The sequence below is a fragment of the Peromyscus leucopus genome, chromosome 1 (genome assembly GCF_004664715.2).
Source record: "Peromyscus leucopus breed LL Stock chromosome 1, UCI_PerLeu_2.1, whole genome shotgun sequence".
Lineage (NCBI taxonomy): Eukaryota > Metazoa > Chordata > Mammalia > Rodentia > Cricetidae > Peromyscus > Peromyscus leucopus.
The window spans coordinates 14,608,971-14,628,168 of NC_051063.1; the positions used below are offsets into that span (position 1 = coordinate 14,608,971).

The following is a 19,198-nucleotide window of genomic DNA, read 5'->3' on the forward strand; positions in this document are numbered from 1 at the left end:
TGGAAGGGTGAGGCATGGTCCAACACTTTGTTCTCTGGTGAGCTCTGCCCTGGTCAGTCTCAGCATCCAAAACCACGAGGTAGCAAAGAGAGTGCAGCATCCGTGCATCCCAGGTTTTAAGGTTCCACCCCTCCCCAGCGGTCACACCCCAGGAGCATGTACCTCAAGGTCATAGGCAGGTGTAACAGTTACCTGCTACCTCACTAGGGGTGGTGGTGCTTCAGGACAGGGCTCAAATGGCTCCCACTACACTCAACCTTCCTAATGCTGCAGCCCTTTAATAGAGTTCCTCATGTTGTGGTGACCCCCAACCATAAAATTGTTTCTTTGCTACTTCATAACTGTAATTTTGCTACTGTTACGAACCATAATGTAAATATCTGTGTTTTCCAATGAACTTGGGTGACCTTGTGAAAGGGTCATTTAATCCCTCCCTCCAAAGAAGTTGCACTCCACATGTTGAGAACTACTGAGTAAGAGAATGGTGTTCAAAATTCTTTTCTGACTGTGTGAGCATGGCCTGGTCACCAGCTCCTGAATCTTAAATTCTCCATCTATTTCCAGAGAACAGCTGATATGTCCTCACTCACTACTCAAGACACACTGGAGGAACAACTTAGTCCTATGGAAGATGAAGAACAGAGAGGGTGGGCAGCATGTACAGAGAACTTCTCACCTACAAATTTGGGTTCGACCAGACCCTAAGTGCAGATGGTCTTCAGTACTCTATATTTAATAGCCAGTAAAATGGTATTATAGTTATTTTGTAATGGTTAAGAGGTAAAGGTTTCACTGGAGATGTAGCTCAATAGAATGCTTGTGTATCATGCATGAAACTTTGTGTTGAATCCTCAGTACCACATAAACCTGGCATAGTGGTACACGCTTGCTATCCTATCACTCTGGAAGAGGTAAATTTGAGGCCAGCCTGGGATACATGAAACCCCATCTCAAAAAAACTAACCCAAATCAAAATCAAATAAAAATGAAGGAACAGTTAATGGTTTTCATGTTAGGCAAATATTAATTACTATTTTAAGTACAAATTAAGGGGGTTTTGTTAGAGATTTTGAAATATGGATATTGCCAAATTTCCCAATTAAAAATATTTATGTTTATTCTTACACCAGTTTATGATGTATGTTGGTTTATAATACATGTAAGATAGTATATGTAGACAAAACTCTAACATCATTTACAGCTTACACATGACAACATAACTAAAGTACTGAAGGATATTTCAGTCTATTCTATGCATAGCATTATTTCAAGGCTTATAAGCAGAAGTGAATATGTATACTGTCAGGGAACCTTGTGTTAGGGAAGTCTTGGGAAAGCCTCCTGGGATAGGGTGGCATTAATAAGCTCCTCATTAGGCATACATTCAGTGAATTATTCAGCTCTTTCCAGAAGCTTGATAGATGTGACATATGCCAGTAATATCCAGACTTTTTAGCTTATGGAGTTGCTTTGGATGAGAACAGCTACATATGAGAAGCAAATCACTTTTATTTTGAGACTACTAACTTCAAACGCTATGAAGAAACTGATGATTTCCAAGCCACCAACATTACAACATTCAACTGTTCTAGCCTGCCTTCAAAGCTTGGGTATTGCATTTAGTATCAGGATTCCAGAGCTTTGAAGAGGGAGAAGGAAAGAAAAGACTTAAAAGTTAAGGCGACCAGCCATCCATTTGCCAGGAACTCCCATGACTTTCAGACCTAAAACTAGGAGAGTCCCGGACTAACCAAACAAAGACCTTATACCTGGAATGCTCAAAGTAGTTTATTTTTATTTTACTTTCTAATTTTTCAACCTGATAATTTAAAATAGATATTTCCCCTATTTTTTGTATGAGGATACTGAAGTACAGGCAAGGTAACATGAACCCAGGGCCTTACACATGATATATAAGTATTCCACCACTGACTATATCCCCAACCCTGCATGTTGGCACCTGCCAACCCTGAGGAGTGCTCCAAAGGCCTGTGTTTATGTCAAACTCTTTTGTTTTTAGGATGGAACGGTTTAACATCAGTACTGATTCATGTCTTACACACGTACTATTCTCTAGACATGAAATAGTATGAGTATTATATCCAGTTCTCAAAATGATTCTGATTGATTCCAGAAATCAGATTAAAAACTTACGCTTTGAGGACAACCAGAAAGCTGTATCCAATGCACATAATCCCCACCAGGAAGTACGAGAGAGGTAGCCGGAAATTCAGCCATCCAATCGTGCGTTTATTATCGTAGTAGCCATAAAAGAGGACAGAGTACTGTGCCAGGCCCTAAAATCCAACAACAAAGCCACTTACTTAGCAGATGTTGTGAAGAGCAACACAAAGGAGAAGATGGACTTTAAAAAGAAGAGAATGACATTAATTTCCATTGAGGTCACAGACTGACATGAGCCTTGCTGTTTTGTTCCATAGAGTTAATGTTCCAGCTGTCATATTGATTGACAGCTATCTGAAATTCAGTCACTTCTAAATAGACAAAATTTTAACCAAGTATTGGCTTGCTCCAATGTGCAGCTATTACTGTGAAAGGTCCATTGAGTTAAACATCAAAACAAATTTCATGGTATCATTTAAAGAATTAGAATAATACACATGTAGGAGGTCTCTGGAGTGTGCCTCCTTAAAATGTTGCACTGGGTGTCTATTTCCTGTCAATTAGATTTGTTCTCCTTAACTATAGAGTTGTGTCTCAGATACCTCTTAACAAAAATAAGCAGGTGAGATGATATTGGAAGCAATGAGATTCCTTCAGGCAGACTGATAACATTCCCTCATAACAGCCATGTTCATCTGTGCACTACATCTTACCCAAAAACTATCTGCCCGGGTAAGAGTCACCATCCCCCAAAGCCACCAAACAATCCCCCTCTTTGCACACAGCATGTTGAAGTATCCTGATGCTGCTTTCTCTCCCATCACCTTTCTCTCTCATACTTTCACTTTCGACTTGGAAGTAGTATTTTTATGACATCATATTATACTTCCACTCCCCAGCTCCTGTCTGCCTTCTCTTTGGGAATTGCTTAAATAATCATTTTACTTTGTTAAATAACTGGACAGTTTGGGGTACCTTCTTGAAATCAGGTAAGTTGCTTTTGAAACTCTTACACAAGCCAGTTAGCTATCTTTAATACAATTTACATCAACCAGTGGGAGGACTATAAGCCCTACCAGTGAAGAAGGAGGGGATGGAGGTAGGGCCATATAGAGAGGGACAAGGGAAAATGCCATAGCTAGCAAGTCCTAGAAAGAGAATGACGAGAAGGAATTGAGAAAATTGATCTAAAAAAGAAAATCATGCCTAACTCACACATGATGTTAGTGGGATCTGAAAAATTACTTCTTTCAAATTCTATTTTTACTACCATAAGAACCAGCAGGAAATAAAATTTTTACACACACACAAATATCAAATAGTTTGTGGATCTAACCAGGCCAAAATGGGAGGTGAGGACTGTAGGCAAATAAACACGTGCCTAGCCCCACTGTACCACCTAGGGCTGCACCTTCATCATTTGTCTTAAGAACTGAAGCCCATCTGTGATGGTTAAGTCCCCAGAAATCCCATTTTAAAGTTTCTGGGTGTCAACAATGTTTCTGATGAGATTAGCATTGGTGTAGGTGAACTCTATAAAGCAAATTGCTGTTTCCAACATCGGAGCATGCCATCCCACGAGAGCCTGAGTAGAATAACGGACAGAGGGGATGTACGCCCTGCCTTTACTGTTGCAACACTTTGACTGGGCCACATTTTTCATTACCTCCTGCCCTCAGACTGCAACTCACACCACCAGTGTCCAGGTGCTCATGGTACTTGGACTTAATTATCTACAGGTTTCAGAGGTCTCTAGCTTAGAGATAGAGGATTATAGGATGTCTCAGCCTTGATAATTGTGGGTCAAATTCTTAAAATTATTATCTTCATATATACTATATAGGAGTATATTATAACATTTTATTAACTTTAAATTATGTATAATATATAAAGATTTATATATAACAAATTTAAATGTGAATTATTTCTATTACTATATATATATTAGCTATTGGTTATTTATCTGGCAAAACCTGATCAATAAACACAAATAAAATTTTGAAACTAAGTAATTGGCATAAGCTTCCATTAGGGAGCAAGTAGGCTAATCTTATCCAATAAGAAACCAAATAGGGTGAATGGGCAAAGTGCTGAAGATGCAGAACTCTTCATCTCAAGAGACCATGCCCTGGCTCCCATTTGCATGCCATGTTGTTCCACATTCAACTAGTTGAAGTCTCCTCTATCCTGTCCTGAGCCTCCGTGCTGGTTTCCTTCTGTCAGGACAATAAGAAGAGAGTCTGCTAAGTCCAGACACTTGACCTCTGCTTCAGTTTAAAGGTTACATCCTCAACTGCTTACTTTTTATAAGTGTGGGACAACACATATCATTTCCCATACCATTGACTTCTTTTAGCAACTGGCCCTTACACATTTCTTTACTGCAGCCCTGGCATACAGTAATACCAAAGTAACAATATAAGCTAATATATTTTGTTGATAATTTAGTAGCACTTGGACCCCCTTATTTCATCTCTCAGAGCCATCTAGTGAGCCCTGGGAAGTTGTTGCTTCTGGGTCACTCATTCTTCCTCACCCTAATGTTTCCTTCATAAGTAGGAGTTCTCTAAGTATAACATTCCCAACAATTCTCAAGTTCCTCACTGCAGCCCAAGGAGCAGAAACAAGTCTGAGAGTAGAGCCCACATGATAAAAAGGAATGTCATCCTTTCCTTCTGGGAGCACATACTGGCTTTGTCTGTCCATGCAAATGGACACCTGTCCTGGTACAAGGTCTGGCTGTGAAACCTACTTTTCCATAAAAGATACTACATTTTTCACATCTGGCTTAAGCTTATTTTTTCCTCTGGCTAGCTCACAACTTGGTTGGATAATGGAGGAGTCATTCACCACAACACTGTCCCTCAACTAACACATATGAATATTCAGTAGCTGCTACCCTGATGTGTACTTTTCAGGTAAACAAACTCAGTCTTAAAGAAGTTAAGTTACTGCCCAAGTTCCCACAGCTAGCATATGACAGAGTCAGAACATGAGCCAGCTTTGGCACAAATCCCATGCATGTGAATACTGAGCTATCCACTTCTCCTTGTCCTTTCTTTGTCTCCCAAGATGTGAATCATGCTAGTATCATATCTTCCCAAGGAAAGACAGAAGCAAGACATGTTACCAGCCTAACAGGAGATGATCCGTGGTGTTAGCTGGGACTCTTTGAAAAAACCTTGTACATGTTTTTTTTTAAGGGTTCATAGAGTTTCATCCCTATGTCCATAAATATTACAGCCTAACATCTTTTATGATTCATAATCACAAATAGAGTAAAGAAGATGCCCTGAAAATAGCATGAGAAGAAAACATAGACCATGGAGAGCATCTGGCTAGGTCAGCACAATAGTTACTAGAGGCAGCTGGCTCATCTAGTGCCTGTCCCATTCAACATATGTTCAAAGCTGGCACTTCATAAATAGTGGATCCTACCAAAGTAGGGGAGAGTCTTCTTTGATGCTCATATGTGTGTGTGTGGAGGGGTGCTGATTATTCACAGGCTCTCTTACATTGACCTATTGCTACACATGCACTCAAGTGTATAAATGGGCATTAATAAATTCAATTTTAATTTCAAAAGCTTTATTAAATCCATCTAATGAGTATATTGATGGTTAAATATGAGTTGATGGTTCTAGAAGAGAAATAACCTCCCCTGCCGTACAGTGGGCATGCCACATGTCTTTCTCCTTCCCTTGAAACTATAGCAGCAGACATCTGGAAGTGACCAAAATAGCAATGACTCCTAGCCCAGCCACGGATGTATTCAGTTGCTATGTTAGTGGGCCCTGATTTCCCTGTGGGATAATTCTCCTCCCCCCTCCCCAATCTGTGACTGATAAACTACAGCCAGAGCCAAGTTTCAAATCAGCACAGAAAATGCCTTTCCAAATCTGGAGCACTATGCTTGTATGTCTTTTTTTGAAGGCTACCAGTGCTCTGGTCCATAGTCACCCACACATCACCACAAAAAAAGGGGAGAAGACTAGAGGCTTTGATTATCTTGTCACTAGGAATTAACTCGTGTGTTTATGTAATATTTACTGAGAACTCAGTATTTGGCCAATGCAATACATAGATAGAGGAGAAAACTGGATTCCTGGACTCCTCAAGATTTCATATCAGAAGTATTTGTTGCCTAAAATTGTAGCAGCACTCTGTCTTTTAGATATTTCATATAATTCCAAATAAATACTCCCTTTGAAAAACAAAACTCTACCCCCAGCATGATAAATGAATTTCATCATTTTTAGCAACTCTTGTTAATGTGTAGTAACTATCAGACAACTATTTTGTGGGCAAAAGACCCCACGAAGTTAAAAATGGTAGAAAATGAAGGTAGGATGTGTGGAGCATGTCACAGAAGTTCCATGAGGTGGAGGTGTACTGCAGGAACTGAGTCCACCTACATTTCCACTTTGAGTCGTTACTGATCATTCACATCTCCCAATTAATTAAGAAGGTGTCAAGTAGGAGTGAAAGAGACAGACAAGACCACTTACTAAGAAAAGCAAAGGATGTGGGAGGCTGATAATACCCAACAGGAGCCTTAGTTAATGGCACAGGAGCAGCCTAGCCTTGGAGACAACATGCTGAGAACCATCAAGTTACTCCCATGCTCCTAACCAGATCCTCTGTCACCAGCCAAGTGTTTTGCTAACATCTACACTTCCTTTCTTCTTATAGAAATGCAGATCCAGAAACCTAGACCAGATACTGCATGGCTCTTGTTTGTTTAGTTATTAGTATTTTGATGAGCTGACAAAGTAATGGGCTTCAGCATGGTATTTTCATTCTTTGTCTTTGGTGTTCTCTTTCCCAGTCTTTCCTTGTCCCCAGGTCCCCTTCTGCCTAGTCCTCTTTCTCCCCTACTAACTTCTTTTCCAGTTTCATGTTCCGTGTATCCTAGTCTCCTCTCCAACCCTATCTTAAGACCTCCTTTTCCCCTTTCCTGGCCCCCTTTCTAGTTTTATGGTCGAAACCTTCACACACTGTGGTGGTATTCTAATTGTACTGAAATGTGATTTTGATTGTATGTTAATAAATAAAGTTGCCCGGGGGTCAGAGGTATTAGAGCCATAGACAGAGTGTGGCGGTGGTGGCACACACCTTTAATCCCATAGATCTCTGTGTGTTCAGGGATACAGCCAGCATTGGAGACATATGCCTTTAAGACCTAGGTGGCTGTACATTCAGACAGTGACAAGGCAGTCACGTGTTTGGGTTTACAACCAATGAGAAGGTAGAACAATAATACTATAAAAAAGACGTACAGACAGGAAGTAGCCCTCTTTCAGGAAGCTGGGACACCTCAGGTGGAAGGGTGAGATTTTAGCTCTGAGCTCTGACCTCTCGGCTTTCTCTTTTACATTGTTTCTGTGTTTCTTATTTAATAAGACTGTTGGATACATCTATAACACACAGACACATATTTATCTTTCTGAGTTGTATAACTTTGTTTACCAAATAATTTCCAGTTTCTTTCATTTTCCTAGTGATGTCATCTTTCTTTACAGCTGAATAAAAACACTTCCCTCATTCATTCATCTGTGGCTAATAGTAACAATGAATACTGGCAAGAATGTGGGGAAAGGATCTCTTGTTTTCTGTGATGGAACTATAAATCCTTATACTCACTATGGGAATCAGTACAGAGATTTCTCTAAAAACTCAAAATAATATTACCATATGACACAGTTGTACCACTCCTGGTATGCTATGTCCTACCACAGAGAGACTTGCTACATGGTCCTTGATTCATAATGTGTGTCTTGGAGAGATGAAGCAGGACTCAGCCTCCACAGACTTTTTCTTCAGCATATTAGTGTCAAAGACTCCATCCTTCAAAGCTGTGACAAAAATCATTTGTTTTGGTGTCTACCTGTGGATCGAAGTACTTGTCTCTCTGCCTCCTGCACAGGCCAGAGACATTGACACAGCTTCCTTTGGCTTCTGCCTTGTGGATATCAGGCTTTTATCTTTCAAGCATTTTTTCTCCTCCAACAAAAGAATATTTTCATGAGATAGACACTCAAAGCAGGTGTTTACAAAACACCTACTGCCTTAGTTAATATTTCTATTGCTGTAAATAGACAACCACAGCAACTCTTATAAAGAAAAACATTAATTGGGGTGGCTTACAGTTTCAAAGGTTTAGTCCATTATTATCCTGTTGGGAAACATGGCGGCATGCAGGCAGACATGGTGTTTGAGAGGAGCTGAGAGGTCTACGTCCAGATCAGCAGGCAGCAGGAAGTGAATATCACACTAGACCTAGGTTGAGCATTTGAGACGTCAGAGTCCATCCCCTAGTGACACACTTCCTCTGTCAAAGCCACACCTACTCCAACAAGGCCATACTTCCTAATAGTGCTACTCCGTACTGGCCAAGCATTCAAACACATGAGTCTGTGGGGGCCATCCATATTCAACCCACCACATCTACCAAGTGCCAGACTGATACTTAACGTGCATAATCTCATTTAGTTTTCTTCTACCAGTCTGGCATGTTATCAGTAAAATATTTTACATGTGGCTATCAAAAGGTCAGGGTGGTTGTCTGGCATCTCAAAGGCAGTGTGAAGTAAGATTCCAACTGGAGTGCATGTGATTTCCATGATGGAGTTTCTTTTGTTAAGTGCACTGTGTTATAACTCTTCTGTCTTTTGTAAAAAGTACTTGTATTCACCTGCCCCTGCAGACCCCTGCCCTTGCCCCTGTCTCTGCCTTTCAAGTGCTTAGATTATTTGGCTTACACCACCATGCCCAACTACTTTTGTGCCCACAACTAACACTTGGGTATGAATCTAAGCTCATAGCCCAGTGCCCATGGCATATCTCATTCCGTCATGATGACCCACAGGTGTGAATTAGCACATTCCAAACAGTTTCCCAAAGAGGTTTCTTTTTCCTTTCGCGAGAGTGGCACCAATTTACTACTGCTAGAAACCTGGTCATTTACATTGCTGTCCCATTTTCATCCATAGCCCATATCCAGTCACTAGCTAAATCTTGTAGTTTCTGCCTCATTTTTGTATTGCACAGAGATACCTTCTCTGCACTGCTGCCTTTTGAGGGCTCCTCAGTTGACTTTAGAAGCCCATCATCTCATGAGGACTGGGAAATGGTTCAGTTATGACGTATCTGCCATGAAAGCATGAGAGCTTGACTTGCAATCACCAACACCCACACAAACGCTGAGTCTCAGGCTGAAGAGATGATTCAGTGGTTAAAAGCACTTGCTGCTCTTGCAGAAACCTTAGTTTGGTTCCCTGCACCCACATCTGGCAGCTCACAGCCACCTGTAACTCCAGTTCCAGGGAAACCTGATGCCTTTTCTGGCCTCTATGGGCACCAGTACACACAAAGTGCATATACAGAGAAGCAGGCACACATGTACACACAGACAAAAATAAATACATTTTTCTGAAGTCACACAAGTCTCTCACCTCTCTCTCTCTTTCTCTCTCTCTCTCTCTCTCTCTCTCTCTCTCTCTCTCTCTCTCTCTCTCTCTCCTGATCACAAGGGTCTTCAGTGGGTAAATCTCTGAATGTGTTTGCATCCTGCTTCAAGGCCCTTCTAGCCATATGCCTTCTATTGGATACAGTCAGTCTCTTAGCATAATGAAATTGTCTTCCTGGGCTATGGCTTCTGCTGATTTCTCAAGAGCCAGGTGTTAAAGAGAAATGTTCTCTCAGAATCCTCAGGTACTTGGAGTTCCACCAGTTGATATCCTTCTCAATTCCTCTTCTCAAGCCAGTTTGGAGAGTCACAATGGCTTCTCTGCTTGTAAACTGAAATTTACTGGATTGGCTCAGCTCAGAGGTTAGCAAGTAAGCAAGCCTCAGTGTAAAACAGCCTAATTCATGGTTCTATAACAGTAAGACCATTTGGCTATGGGTCTCAAATTAGTCCTCCAATTAGATCTCTATAAACAATGGATGTGGGATTTTTATGTCCATCTGCCTCTCCTTTCCAAACAAATTATTCAGAACTCAGGTAGGAAATAGTTACAGTTTGACAGACTTCTCTGAAAACTCTAGATAATAAAATTCCAGTAAACCCGAACACTGGACCCATACTGAGACAGCACTGTACTTTAATATGCCCAAAAGATATATCTGATCATTTGAGAATGTAGCATTGCATAACAACTGTTGGTTTGCACAACAAATTAGACTCCAGCATCCCCTTGGGCAGGGAACATGTTCGTTGTCTCGGCACTCCCAGCTTTTCTCATTCAGTTTGCTTGGCAATGGCTGAGTGAATAAAGAAATTGCTTTCAGTGATCATTAGCAGCCCTCAGTCACATTAAGCATCTTTAGATTGCCATCTAAATCACCCCTCTCTAGACACCTGCTCTCTACTTATTCATTTTAATAAATCACAGGTATCATTCAACACAGTAACATGACAAGTATAATCTTGTGCTCAAATTTGAATTAAGACATCAAAAAGTATGAAAGACACTAAAGTTACAAAAAAAAAAAAAACCGGCTAATTTCTCTGTACGTCTAAAACTCATATTTTTAAAAAGAAAAAAAAAATGAGACAATCTCAGTGTTGCAATGACATACTGTGAGTATTGTTTTCCACCAGCTGGGGAAGTCGCTCAATGACAGAGCACTTGCCTACTCACGTACAAGATGTACAAGGCTCTGGGTTTGATCTCTAGACACACACGCATGTGTGCATACATGCACACAACACATGCACACGTGTGCACACACAGGTGTTTCCTTTGTTCTGAAATTGGAGGCTTAAAAAGATCACATTTAGGAGTTTTGTTGGTCGGTTGACTTCTGTACTTGTAAATGTAAGTAAGTTGTAGGGTGAGAATCCAATTTTCTGATTTTTAAATACCAGCAACCCCTGCCAGGGGAATTCAGCTCTTTACACAATCCTAGTCACTCATCAGAACATACTGGTAGACTCCTCCCTACTCTCCCCTTCGTCACTTTGCCCGCTTTCCATCTAGTCAGTCCCTTGACCTCTTGACATCTAAGCCTGATGATGTCAGTACTCACCAATAACCTGCTTAAATTACTTTCAATTATGCTCAAGAAAAAAATTGTATTCTAGATTTGAGAGGATCTCACATGATTCGATACTTTATCTCCATGGGCCCCTGCTTCCCCTTGTTCTGAGCTCCACCTTCACTGTCTCTTGCTCAGGCCCATAATGGCGCAACCCATCCCCACCACAGGATCTTTGCACTTGCTGTTGGACGTGCTAGAACGCTTCACCATTCTCAAGTCAGGATATCATATGATTCTAAAGAGTTCAAAGGGTTATTTTCTCAAAAAAAAAAAAAAAAAGGTTTATCCTCTCATTCATCTCTTTCCATTAGCCATTCCAGGATCCCCAATGCAGTTCTCCTAATATCGTATCTTTCTTCCATAGCAGTTGCTGTTACTTGACTGTTCTGCTAATTTTTTGTATTTCTGAAGACAGAAGTTGGGTTGGGCTTTGCTCACCTTTGCTTAATGTCTGTCACCTGGCAAATGCTTATCAAATGTTTGCTGAATGATTCAAAAGACGACTCATATCTGTTTATAAAGCCCAAAGAAGGAAGGTTGTTTTCATAATGTCAGTACAGCAAGCACCAGCCTCCAAAGGCATCACGAATATTTTCAGCAGGAAGCCTCACCTTTGTCTGGCCAGGTGTGGTTTGACTGCATTGATGGAATCTGGAATTTGTTGCAGAGGCAAAGGAAGACATGATAGAATAAGAGATTCCAACTCTACAATCCAGGAAAACAAGAAATCTAAAAGCAGACGGAAAATCTCTCTCATTTCTTACATGAGTTTTAATGAAGTCTTGGAGTAACAGTATGAAAAACTAATGAACCAAAAAGAAAATCTAGGATGCAAGATAGAGTGTAAGTTGTGTCTTCTTTTAATGACCCTCGGAGAGCCTGCTGAGGGAAATGCCCTGGATAATGAGGAAGTGAAGCAAACATGGGATCCAAGGGTGGACAGCCCTAGATACTGCCAATCCCTGGCCATGTACAAGGACAGCATTCTACCCTGCTCCATGAAGGCTATAAGAATGTCACTAGACACACTGATGAGACACTCCTCACTCCTTCGGGTCACAGGCTATCTAAGGGAAGACTGAGTTCTCTGTGTGGAAATGGAAATGTACAAGCCTGGTTTTCTCCCCAAGAAGCTTAGCCTGCTGTTTTGGGTCATGTCACCAAGGGAGGGCTATGTAGGAAGTGGGTGTCTGCTGACCCAGCCCTGGAACTAGGCTCAAACAATGACTGTGGCAAAGCAACCATGCTGTATGTGTTTTTTGTTTTGTTTTTTGTTTTTGGTTTTGGTTTTTGGTTTCCAAGACAGGGCTTCTCTGTGTAGCTTTGCACCTTTCCTGGGACTCACTCTGTAGTCCAGGCTGACCTCGAACTCACAGAGATCCTCCTGCCTCTGCCTCCCAAGTGCTGGGATTAAAGGTGTGTGCCACCATCACCCAGTTCTGTCTGTGTTTTAAACCTGTTGAAGTTCAAAGAAGGTAATTCAGTTCCAGGCCAACAGACCTCTTGGGAGCAGATGTGCTGCTCAGATCTCCTTCCAGAGACAGCGTCCAGCTTTGTTTGACACTGTAGATCCATCACGATGCTTCACACTGGCCACATACCATGCACAGTGCCCAGACAGTCACTGAATAGACAGGGCATATATGATAGAACTGGTTACAGTGAACTAATACAGGTTCTCCTCTAGTCTCAGACTCCCCCAAATAGTCTTTCCTTTCTAGTTTCCTTTGCAAGTGTCAGACTTGCCCTGGTTTATGTTGCTCTACTTGTCTAGCCCCTGCTTCCTTTTTCTCTCTCTTCTGTAAGAATTTCCCCCCAAATACCTTCTCATGTAACATAGTTATGTTGCCTATTTCTTGAGAAACCCTAAAGCCATCTACCTCTTTAAATTGACCCCCTGATAATAAAGATGCACTTAGACTGCTGAAATACTTTTAAAATAGAGGATTTATTATTCTATGTAGAAGTTGCAAAAATCTCTCTGAGTTTGGTCAATGCAACAAGAGAGGAAGAAACTGACAGGAGCTGTGTTCCAGAGTAAACAGTGTTACTTTGGAAGATGATTTCAGAGAGCTGTTGACGCTGGTTAAACAAAAAACCAAACCCTGGTCTATCAACATTTCTCCTACTGCACACCAAGGTCCTTTCAGGCCACGCTTCAAGGAGATGAGATGTTAAAGTAAAACAAACAACTGGATGTGGAAGTCAACCAGATTTTAGCTGGAATTTCATGCATTCATTAATTATCCGTGTTGTCTTTGGCAACTGTAAATATATTAGTAGCCTCTATCTTGAAGGATTGTCTTGAAGATAAAATGAAACATTACATGTAAAATTTAATGCATTTGATCATGTTATCTCTTCTCCCCTGGCCCTGCAAAGGCTACTTCTAACTCCCACATCCTTATGACCAGTAGAAAATGGAAGGCAAAGTCAACTCACTGTTTACCCATCTACACTGTATAAGACACCCTCAAGCTGAAAAGCTGACTGAATTCCCTTTTATTCTAAATATGTTTCTTCAATGCTGTGATTTCAGTGTCTATTATCAGCTTAAAAAACTTCCAAATTCCAACCTTGCTCCCCCTTCCTTCTCCTTACTAGGATATTGAAACTAGGGTCTCTTGGCCTTGTGCCACATCATCCCTGTATCTCCAAGTATCCTGCCAACAGAGGCACCCTGTCTTCCCAATTGCTGCAGTCTGCATCTTGACTGCCCACCCTGAAAGCTCATGTGTTAAAGGTCCCCACGCCAATACCAGTGGGAGATAGTCTCTAAGGAGAGCCCCTCATTGTGAATAGTCAGGAGGTAAACTCTTCAAGGGTTTCCTCTTCTGTTGCTTTGAGGCTGGAGATGAGCAATGTGGTCCACAACCCACTCCCTACCACTGTTACCTGACACCTCCACCAGATTTCCAGGGACACAGATCTGTCTGACCTTAGAAGAGACTCTCCAGAACAATGAACAAAGCAAACCTTTTCTCTATATAAATTAATTACCTCAGATATTCTCTTGTAGTGACAGAATGATGATTAACACAGACTTAAATTCCTTTTTCTAATTCTACTAATTCCAATCATAACATTTCTGCCTATTTGGTTTATAGCATACATATTAGTCTCTCTATTTCTTGCAATTTTAATAAAATAGATTTCCCTGCTGAACAGTAAGACCTATCATTTGGCACTCAATAAAAGGATCAAAACTATTTTGTTCTGTGAATGATAATTTGTGACTCTGAGGAATCATAAAACTAGTTACTTTCACGTGTCACGTGATACTTGTCTACTACTAACCAGAGGCTTTGATGAGTTGAAGGAAGTGCTTTCAAGTGACAGAGCTCAGCTAGAATGGAAGCTTTGAGATTCCCAAATGAGGTTCACCACATTAGAAGTTCCTTAGAACTTTCCTACTTCTTTACCAGCTTTTCTGACCCTTCGCATTTAGTAGGTTCTTCTACCACAAGAGGTCATACTTGCATCTACTTTTAATGTTCTGTAAATGCGGACTTAAGGGCTTGCACTCCTTCCTTTGCCAGGAAGAAACTACCTAAGCCATGGCTGACCTATCCATCCACTGGTCATCTTGGCACTGGAACTGAACACACTTTTCCTTGCTGGTACTTCTTTGGAAGCCAGAATGAAGAGTTTCCTATGTTTTCCTCTGAGAAGGTGTGATGGAATTCTGGACTCACCTTATGGTATAGAGAAAATGCCTCTGTGAAGCCACTGTCCAGATGAACAAGTCAAAACTCAGGCAAGAAGAAGTTAGAAGTCTGCCTTTTCATTTGAGGAGCTGATTTGGAAATTACAAGTTTACTATCAAAGTAGGAAATGGGATCAAGCCACTTCCATTCCTTCCCTCTGGGGTGGACAAAGCATTGAACAAAGCCAGTCAATTTTCTAGAAACAGCCATGAGAATTCTACTGGAAATTAGGGCAGGAAAGTTGCTACGGGCACACAGGACATGAGTAGAAAATTAGATTAGGGCTTGCGCAGCCAAAGACCTTGAGCTCACTTTTCCCCTTGGCCAATCTTGGGCATGGGGTGGATGATTTCTACAGTAATTCCATGGATAAAATTCCCTTATTTTCTGCATTCCTAATAAAAAAAAATTCTAGTTACTTCAGAACCTTCTGTCAGTACACATAAAGACGACTTCTAGGCTTCAGAGCTGTGCTAAGATTCCCACCCTTTCATTTACTACCTGAAGAACTGAGAGGAAAAGCAAAGCCCAGGAGCCCTTAGCCTCCCCATCTATAAAGCAGGAATGGTAAAGTTCATCTTTCCTAGAATAAGGATTAGTTACAAATAAAATTATCTTCTGGTTGTTAAACTACTAGTTTAGCTCTACTGTTATCTATCAATTGTCTATTAATCTACAGTTATCATTATCTACATAGTTATCTATGCAACTGTTCCCACCCCACTTACTTCTGTTTATGCTAGCTAGAGTGAACTCTTTTCCCTGACGCAAATGGAAAAACAAAATACTCCTGACATTAGCCAAACTCTTTCCCTTCCAAAGTTAGAATAAAATCTTTGAAGGAAACAACACAGACAGCAGTTCTCAAACTTCAAGACCCATAAAATTTAAATATCTCATAAAGTAACAATATTAATGTTTCTGTAGGAATAGTCATATTCAATGGGCAACTTGCTAATTTTATTTCCCATGGGTCCTTCAGTGAATCCTCATTAGAGTCTTGCTGCCTTCATTTATTTGGTTACTATAATACAAAAGACCTCTCATTACCTTGCCCTAACCACAAATCTAGCCTTGTCTGATACAATAAGCTCTGCACAGCCATTCTGTTTCCTAACTGCCATTTGCTTTCTAAGCCAAACAGAAAGACAAATACCACATGTTCTCACTTATGTGCAATCTAATCAACCAAACGTAAAGAAACAAGAGGTGGAATGGAGCTTCCAGAGCCCAGGGAAGGGAGGATCTGAGTAATGACAATTAAAGGACACAAAACCTTACTTGGGCAGGAAGAATATATATGAAATTTTCTATCTATTGCAAAACTTAATAAACATAGCAAATAGCCGAGTATTGTGCGCTTAATTATTAAGACAGTAAATTTCAAATGTTCTCAACACAAAAATCATTAAGTATTTGACATCCATGATAGGTTAATTAGCTTGATTTAATCATTTTATCTTATATTAAAATATTGTAACATCACTTTGTACCCCATAATATATGCAACTATTTTGTCAATGTGTAAGAAGAAAATGTGAATTAAAATTACAAAGAAATACTATTACAGTTTCAATAGAGAATACTAGAATCAAAATGAATAAGAATGTCAACTGTTAAAGATGTGGAGGAGTATTATCCTAATTCCTACTATGGAAACATTTAATGTGCAGCTACTTTAGACACTAGTAACTTCCTAAAAAGCTAGGCACTTGTTTACCTAGTAACTCCACTCAAACTTATCTGCTCAACAGAAATGAAAGTGTATGTCCGAAAATGGCATTCAAAGCAAATACTCAGAGTAGAATTGTCCAAAACATTGGAGAAATGCATCATTCATCAGTGAATGGATAAACAAAGGAAATTAAAGCCATGCAATGCAGTGCTCTCTGCAATGAATTATGGTGCATGTATAGCATAAATAAACCTAAAACATAACAAATAAAAGGTATCCGACTACAAATACAAGGTGTCATATGATTGCATTTATTCCTTAAAAAAATCTAGAAAAGGCAAAATTATAAAAAAAAAAATAGATGTAAGAGTTGTGTGAGATCAGGAGCTGAGGGCTACAGGACAGACAGGCACAAAAGAACTCCATGGGAGGTGAGGGAAGTATTTCAACGCCAGCTTGTGATGACTGCTGCATAGATTTACTTTAAATTATCAGACCATACACTTACATTGGGTGAATTTAACGGTCTGTAAATTATACTACAATAAAATTGAAAAGTTTAAAGTCTCAAGGTTAGAAATGCCATTCAAAGACTATACCCAGTAAAACTGAGCCTTTCTCAAGCAGAATTAATCACATGTGGTGGCTTGAAAGAAAATGTTTCCCACAGGCTCTTATGTTTCCTAGTTGGTGGAATTGTTGAGAAAGGACTTGGAAGTATGACCTTGTTGGAGGAGATATGTCACTGGGTGTGGGCTTTGAGGTTTCAAAGGACTCACATTATTCCCAGCATACCCTCTCTGACTCCTACTTGTGGTTAAGATGGGCAATCTCAGCTGCTGTTCCAACTGCCTACTTTCATGTCTTTATGCCACCATCATAGACTGTAACCATCTACAGCCATAAGCCCAATTAAACTTTTTCTTTTATAAGTTACCTTAGGTATAGTATCTTACCACAGCACTAGAAAAGTAACTAAGGCACCACACCTGAACAGGACACCCCAGGACCCTCTTATTGTTGTTCTTCTTATTTCCATTGTGCTAATATGGTGTGCAGCACCTCATATACTAGTCATATATTTATCTTTCTCCTATTAACATGTACAATCAGTCAAGATCCACAGCACTATTTTTATAAGGCCAATGCATGCTTATATTCAATGAACAAATGCTGACCTATGAAATATCTGATTAGGGTGACTACAGAGTCGAAGTGGCACACTCACTACTTAGTCTATGCTTCATGCTTCCTTAGTAGCTCACTGTGAACTCTTAGAGTTGGGATCATGGTCTTAAAATTTGTGTCTTCTGGTACTGATCACATAAATCTATTTCTGTGGTTTTCATCACATAGATCTAGAAAAATCTTCCCCTCACTCAGGACTGCTAGTTATGAGATTCACAAGACTAAATGTCATCTGATTCATTTATTTGAGAAAAAAAAAGTCTAGAAACAAACTATAAAGACAGAAGCAGGGTTCATGAGAGCCATCCACCAGTTAGATGAGGACCAGATTAGGAGCTGGAAAGAATACAGAGCATCCATCTTCTCATCTTAAGAAGCTCAAAATTTAGAAACCAAAATATGTGTGAATGCACTTATTAACTATGAAGAAGAAATCCAGGTTTTTAATTCCTTATCATGTCAAATATACAAAAATTGATTCTCATTCGAAATTCTCAAAAAAAAAAACTGAATGAATTATCAATTTCTTAAACAATGCCTTACAACTTTCCTACTCACATGCTTCCAAACATCTCTGATCTGGTTAGTATTTTAAAAGGAATTCATAGAATTTCATCATCACAGACTTGAGTCATTACCCAAAATGATTTTCAATTGACAGGAATAAGTCTGTGCTATACTAATTAAATGTTCTAACTTGCTTTTTGTTGTTGTGACAAAACACTGACCAAAATCATCTTGGGGAGAAAAGGATTTATTTCAGCTGACGAGTTATAGTTCATCATCATGGGATGCGAGGGCAGGACTCAAGGCAGAAACCTGGAGGCGAGAACTTAAAAAGGCAGAAATTTGTGGAAGAATGCTACCATTGGGCATTTCTGGCTAACTGCCATTCTTAAATAGCCCAAACCCACCTACCCAGAGATAATACTACCCACAGTGGGCTGAGCACTCCCACATTAATCATAAATCAAGAAAATGCCTCCACAGACATTCTAAGAGGCTAATCTGATAGAGATGATTTCTTAGTTTAGGTTATCTCTCCCCCAGGCTGGTTAAGTTGACAATCGGGGCAAATTATGCTATTGAATAAGACTAACTTTAGTACTATAACAGAATACTATTTGTTTCAGTACTATAGTGAAGTAGTACTTATTTTAGTGTTACTTAGAATTTGGTATTTCTCAGGATATAAATGTTTAACTTGATTTAGCAGTGACTATTAAGTAATATTATGTATGAATCTTGTGTAGGATTGTGAATACGTTAATATGAAGTAGAAAAATGAATTCCCAAAGAATCCCATAAGATTTTTTCAAAAAGCACATTTGCAAATTCTTCTTCCTTTGTTCTTTTTCAAAAGGAGAATAAATATTTGATTGAAATTGTTGGGATTTGAGCTCATCTTTAGTCCATAGTCAATATTCATATGTAATCATATTATAATGTGTGTAAATCT

At 39.8% G+C, this 19,198-nt stretch overlaps 1 protein-coding gene across 1 annotated transcript in view; it reads right to left on the reverse strand.

The window, feature by feature from the left end:
• Tmc1 (transmembrane channel like 1) overlaps positions 1–19,198 on the reverse strand; it is a 120,977-nt gene that overhangs the window by 45,067 nt on the left and 56,712 nt on the right. The window contains exon 8 of the mRNA XM_028895250.2: positions 2,155–2,297. Coding sequence (XP_028751083.1) covers positions 2,155–2,297 — 143 coding nt within the window. The remainder of the gene's footprint in view (positions 1–2,154; positions 2,298–19,198) is intronic.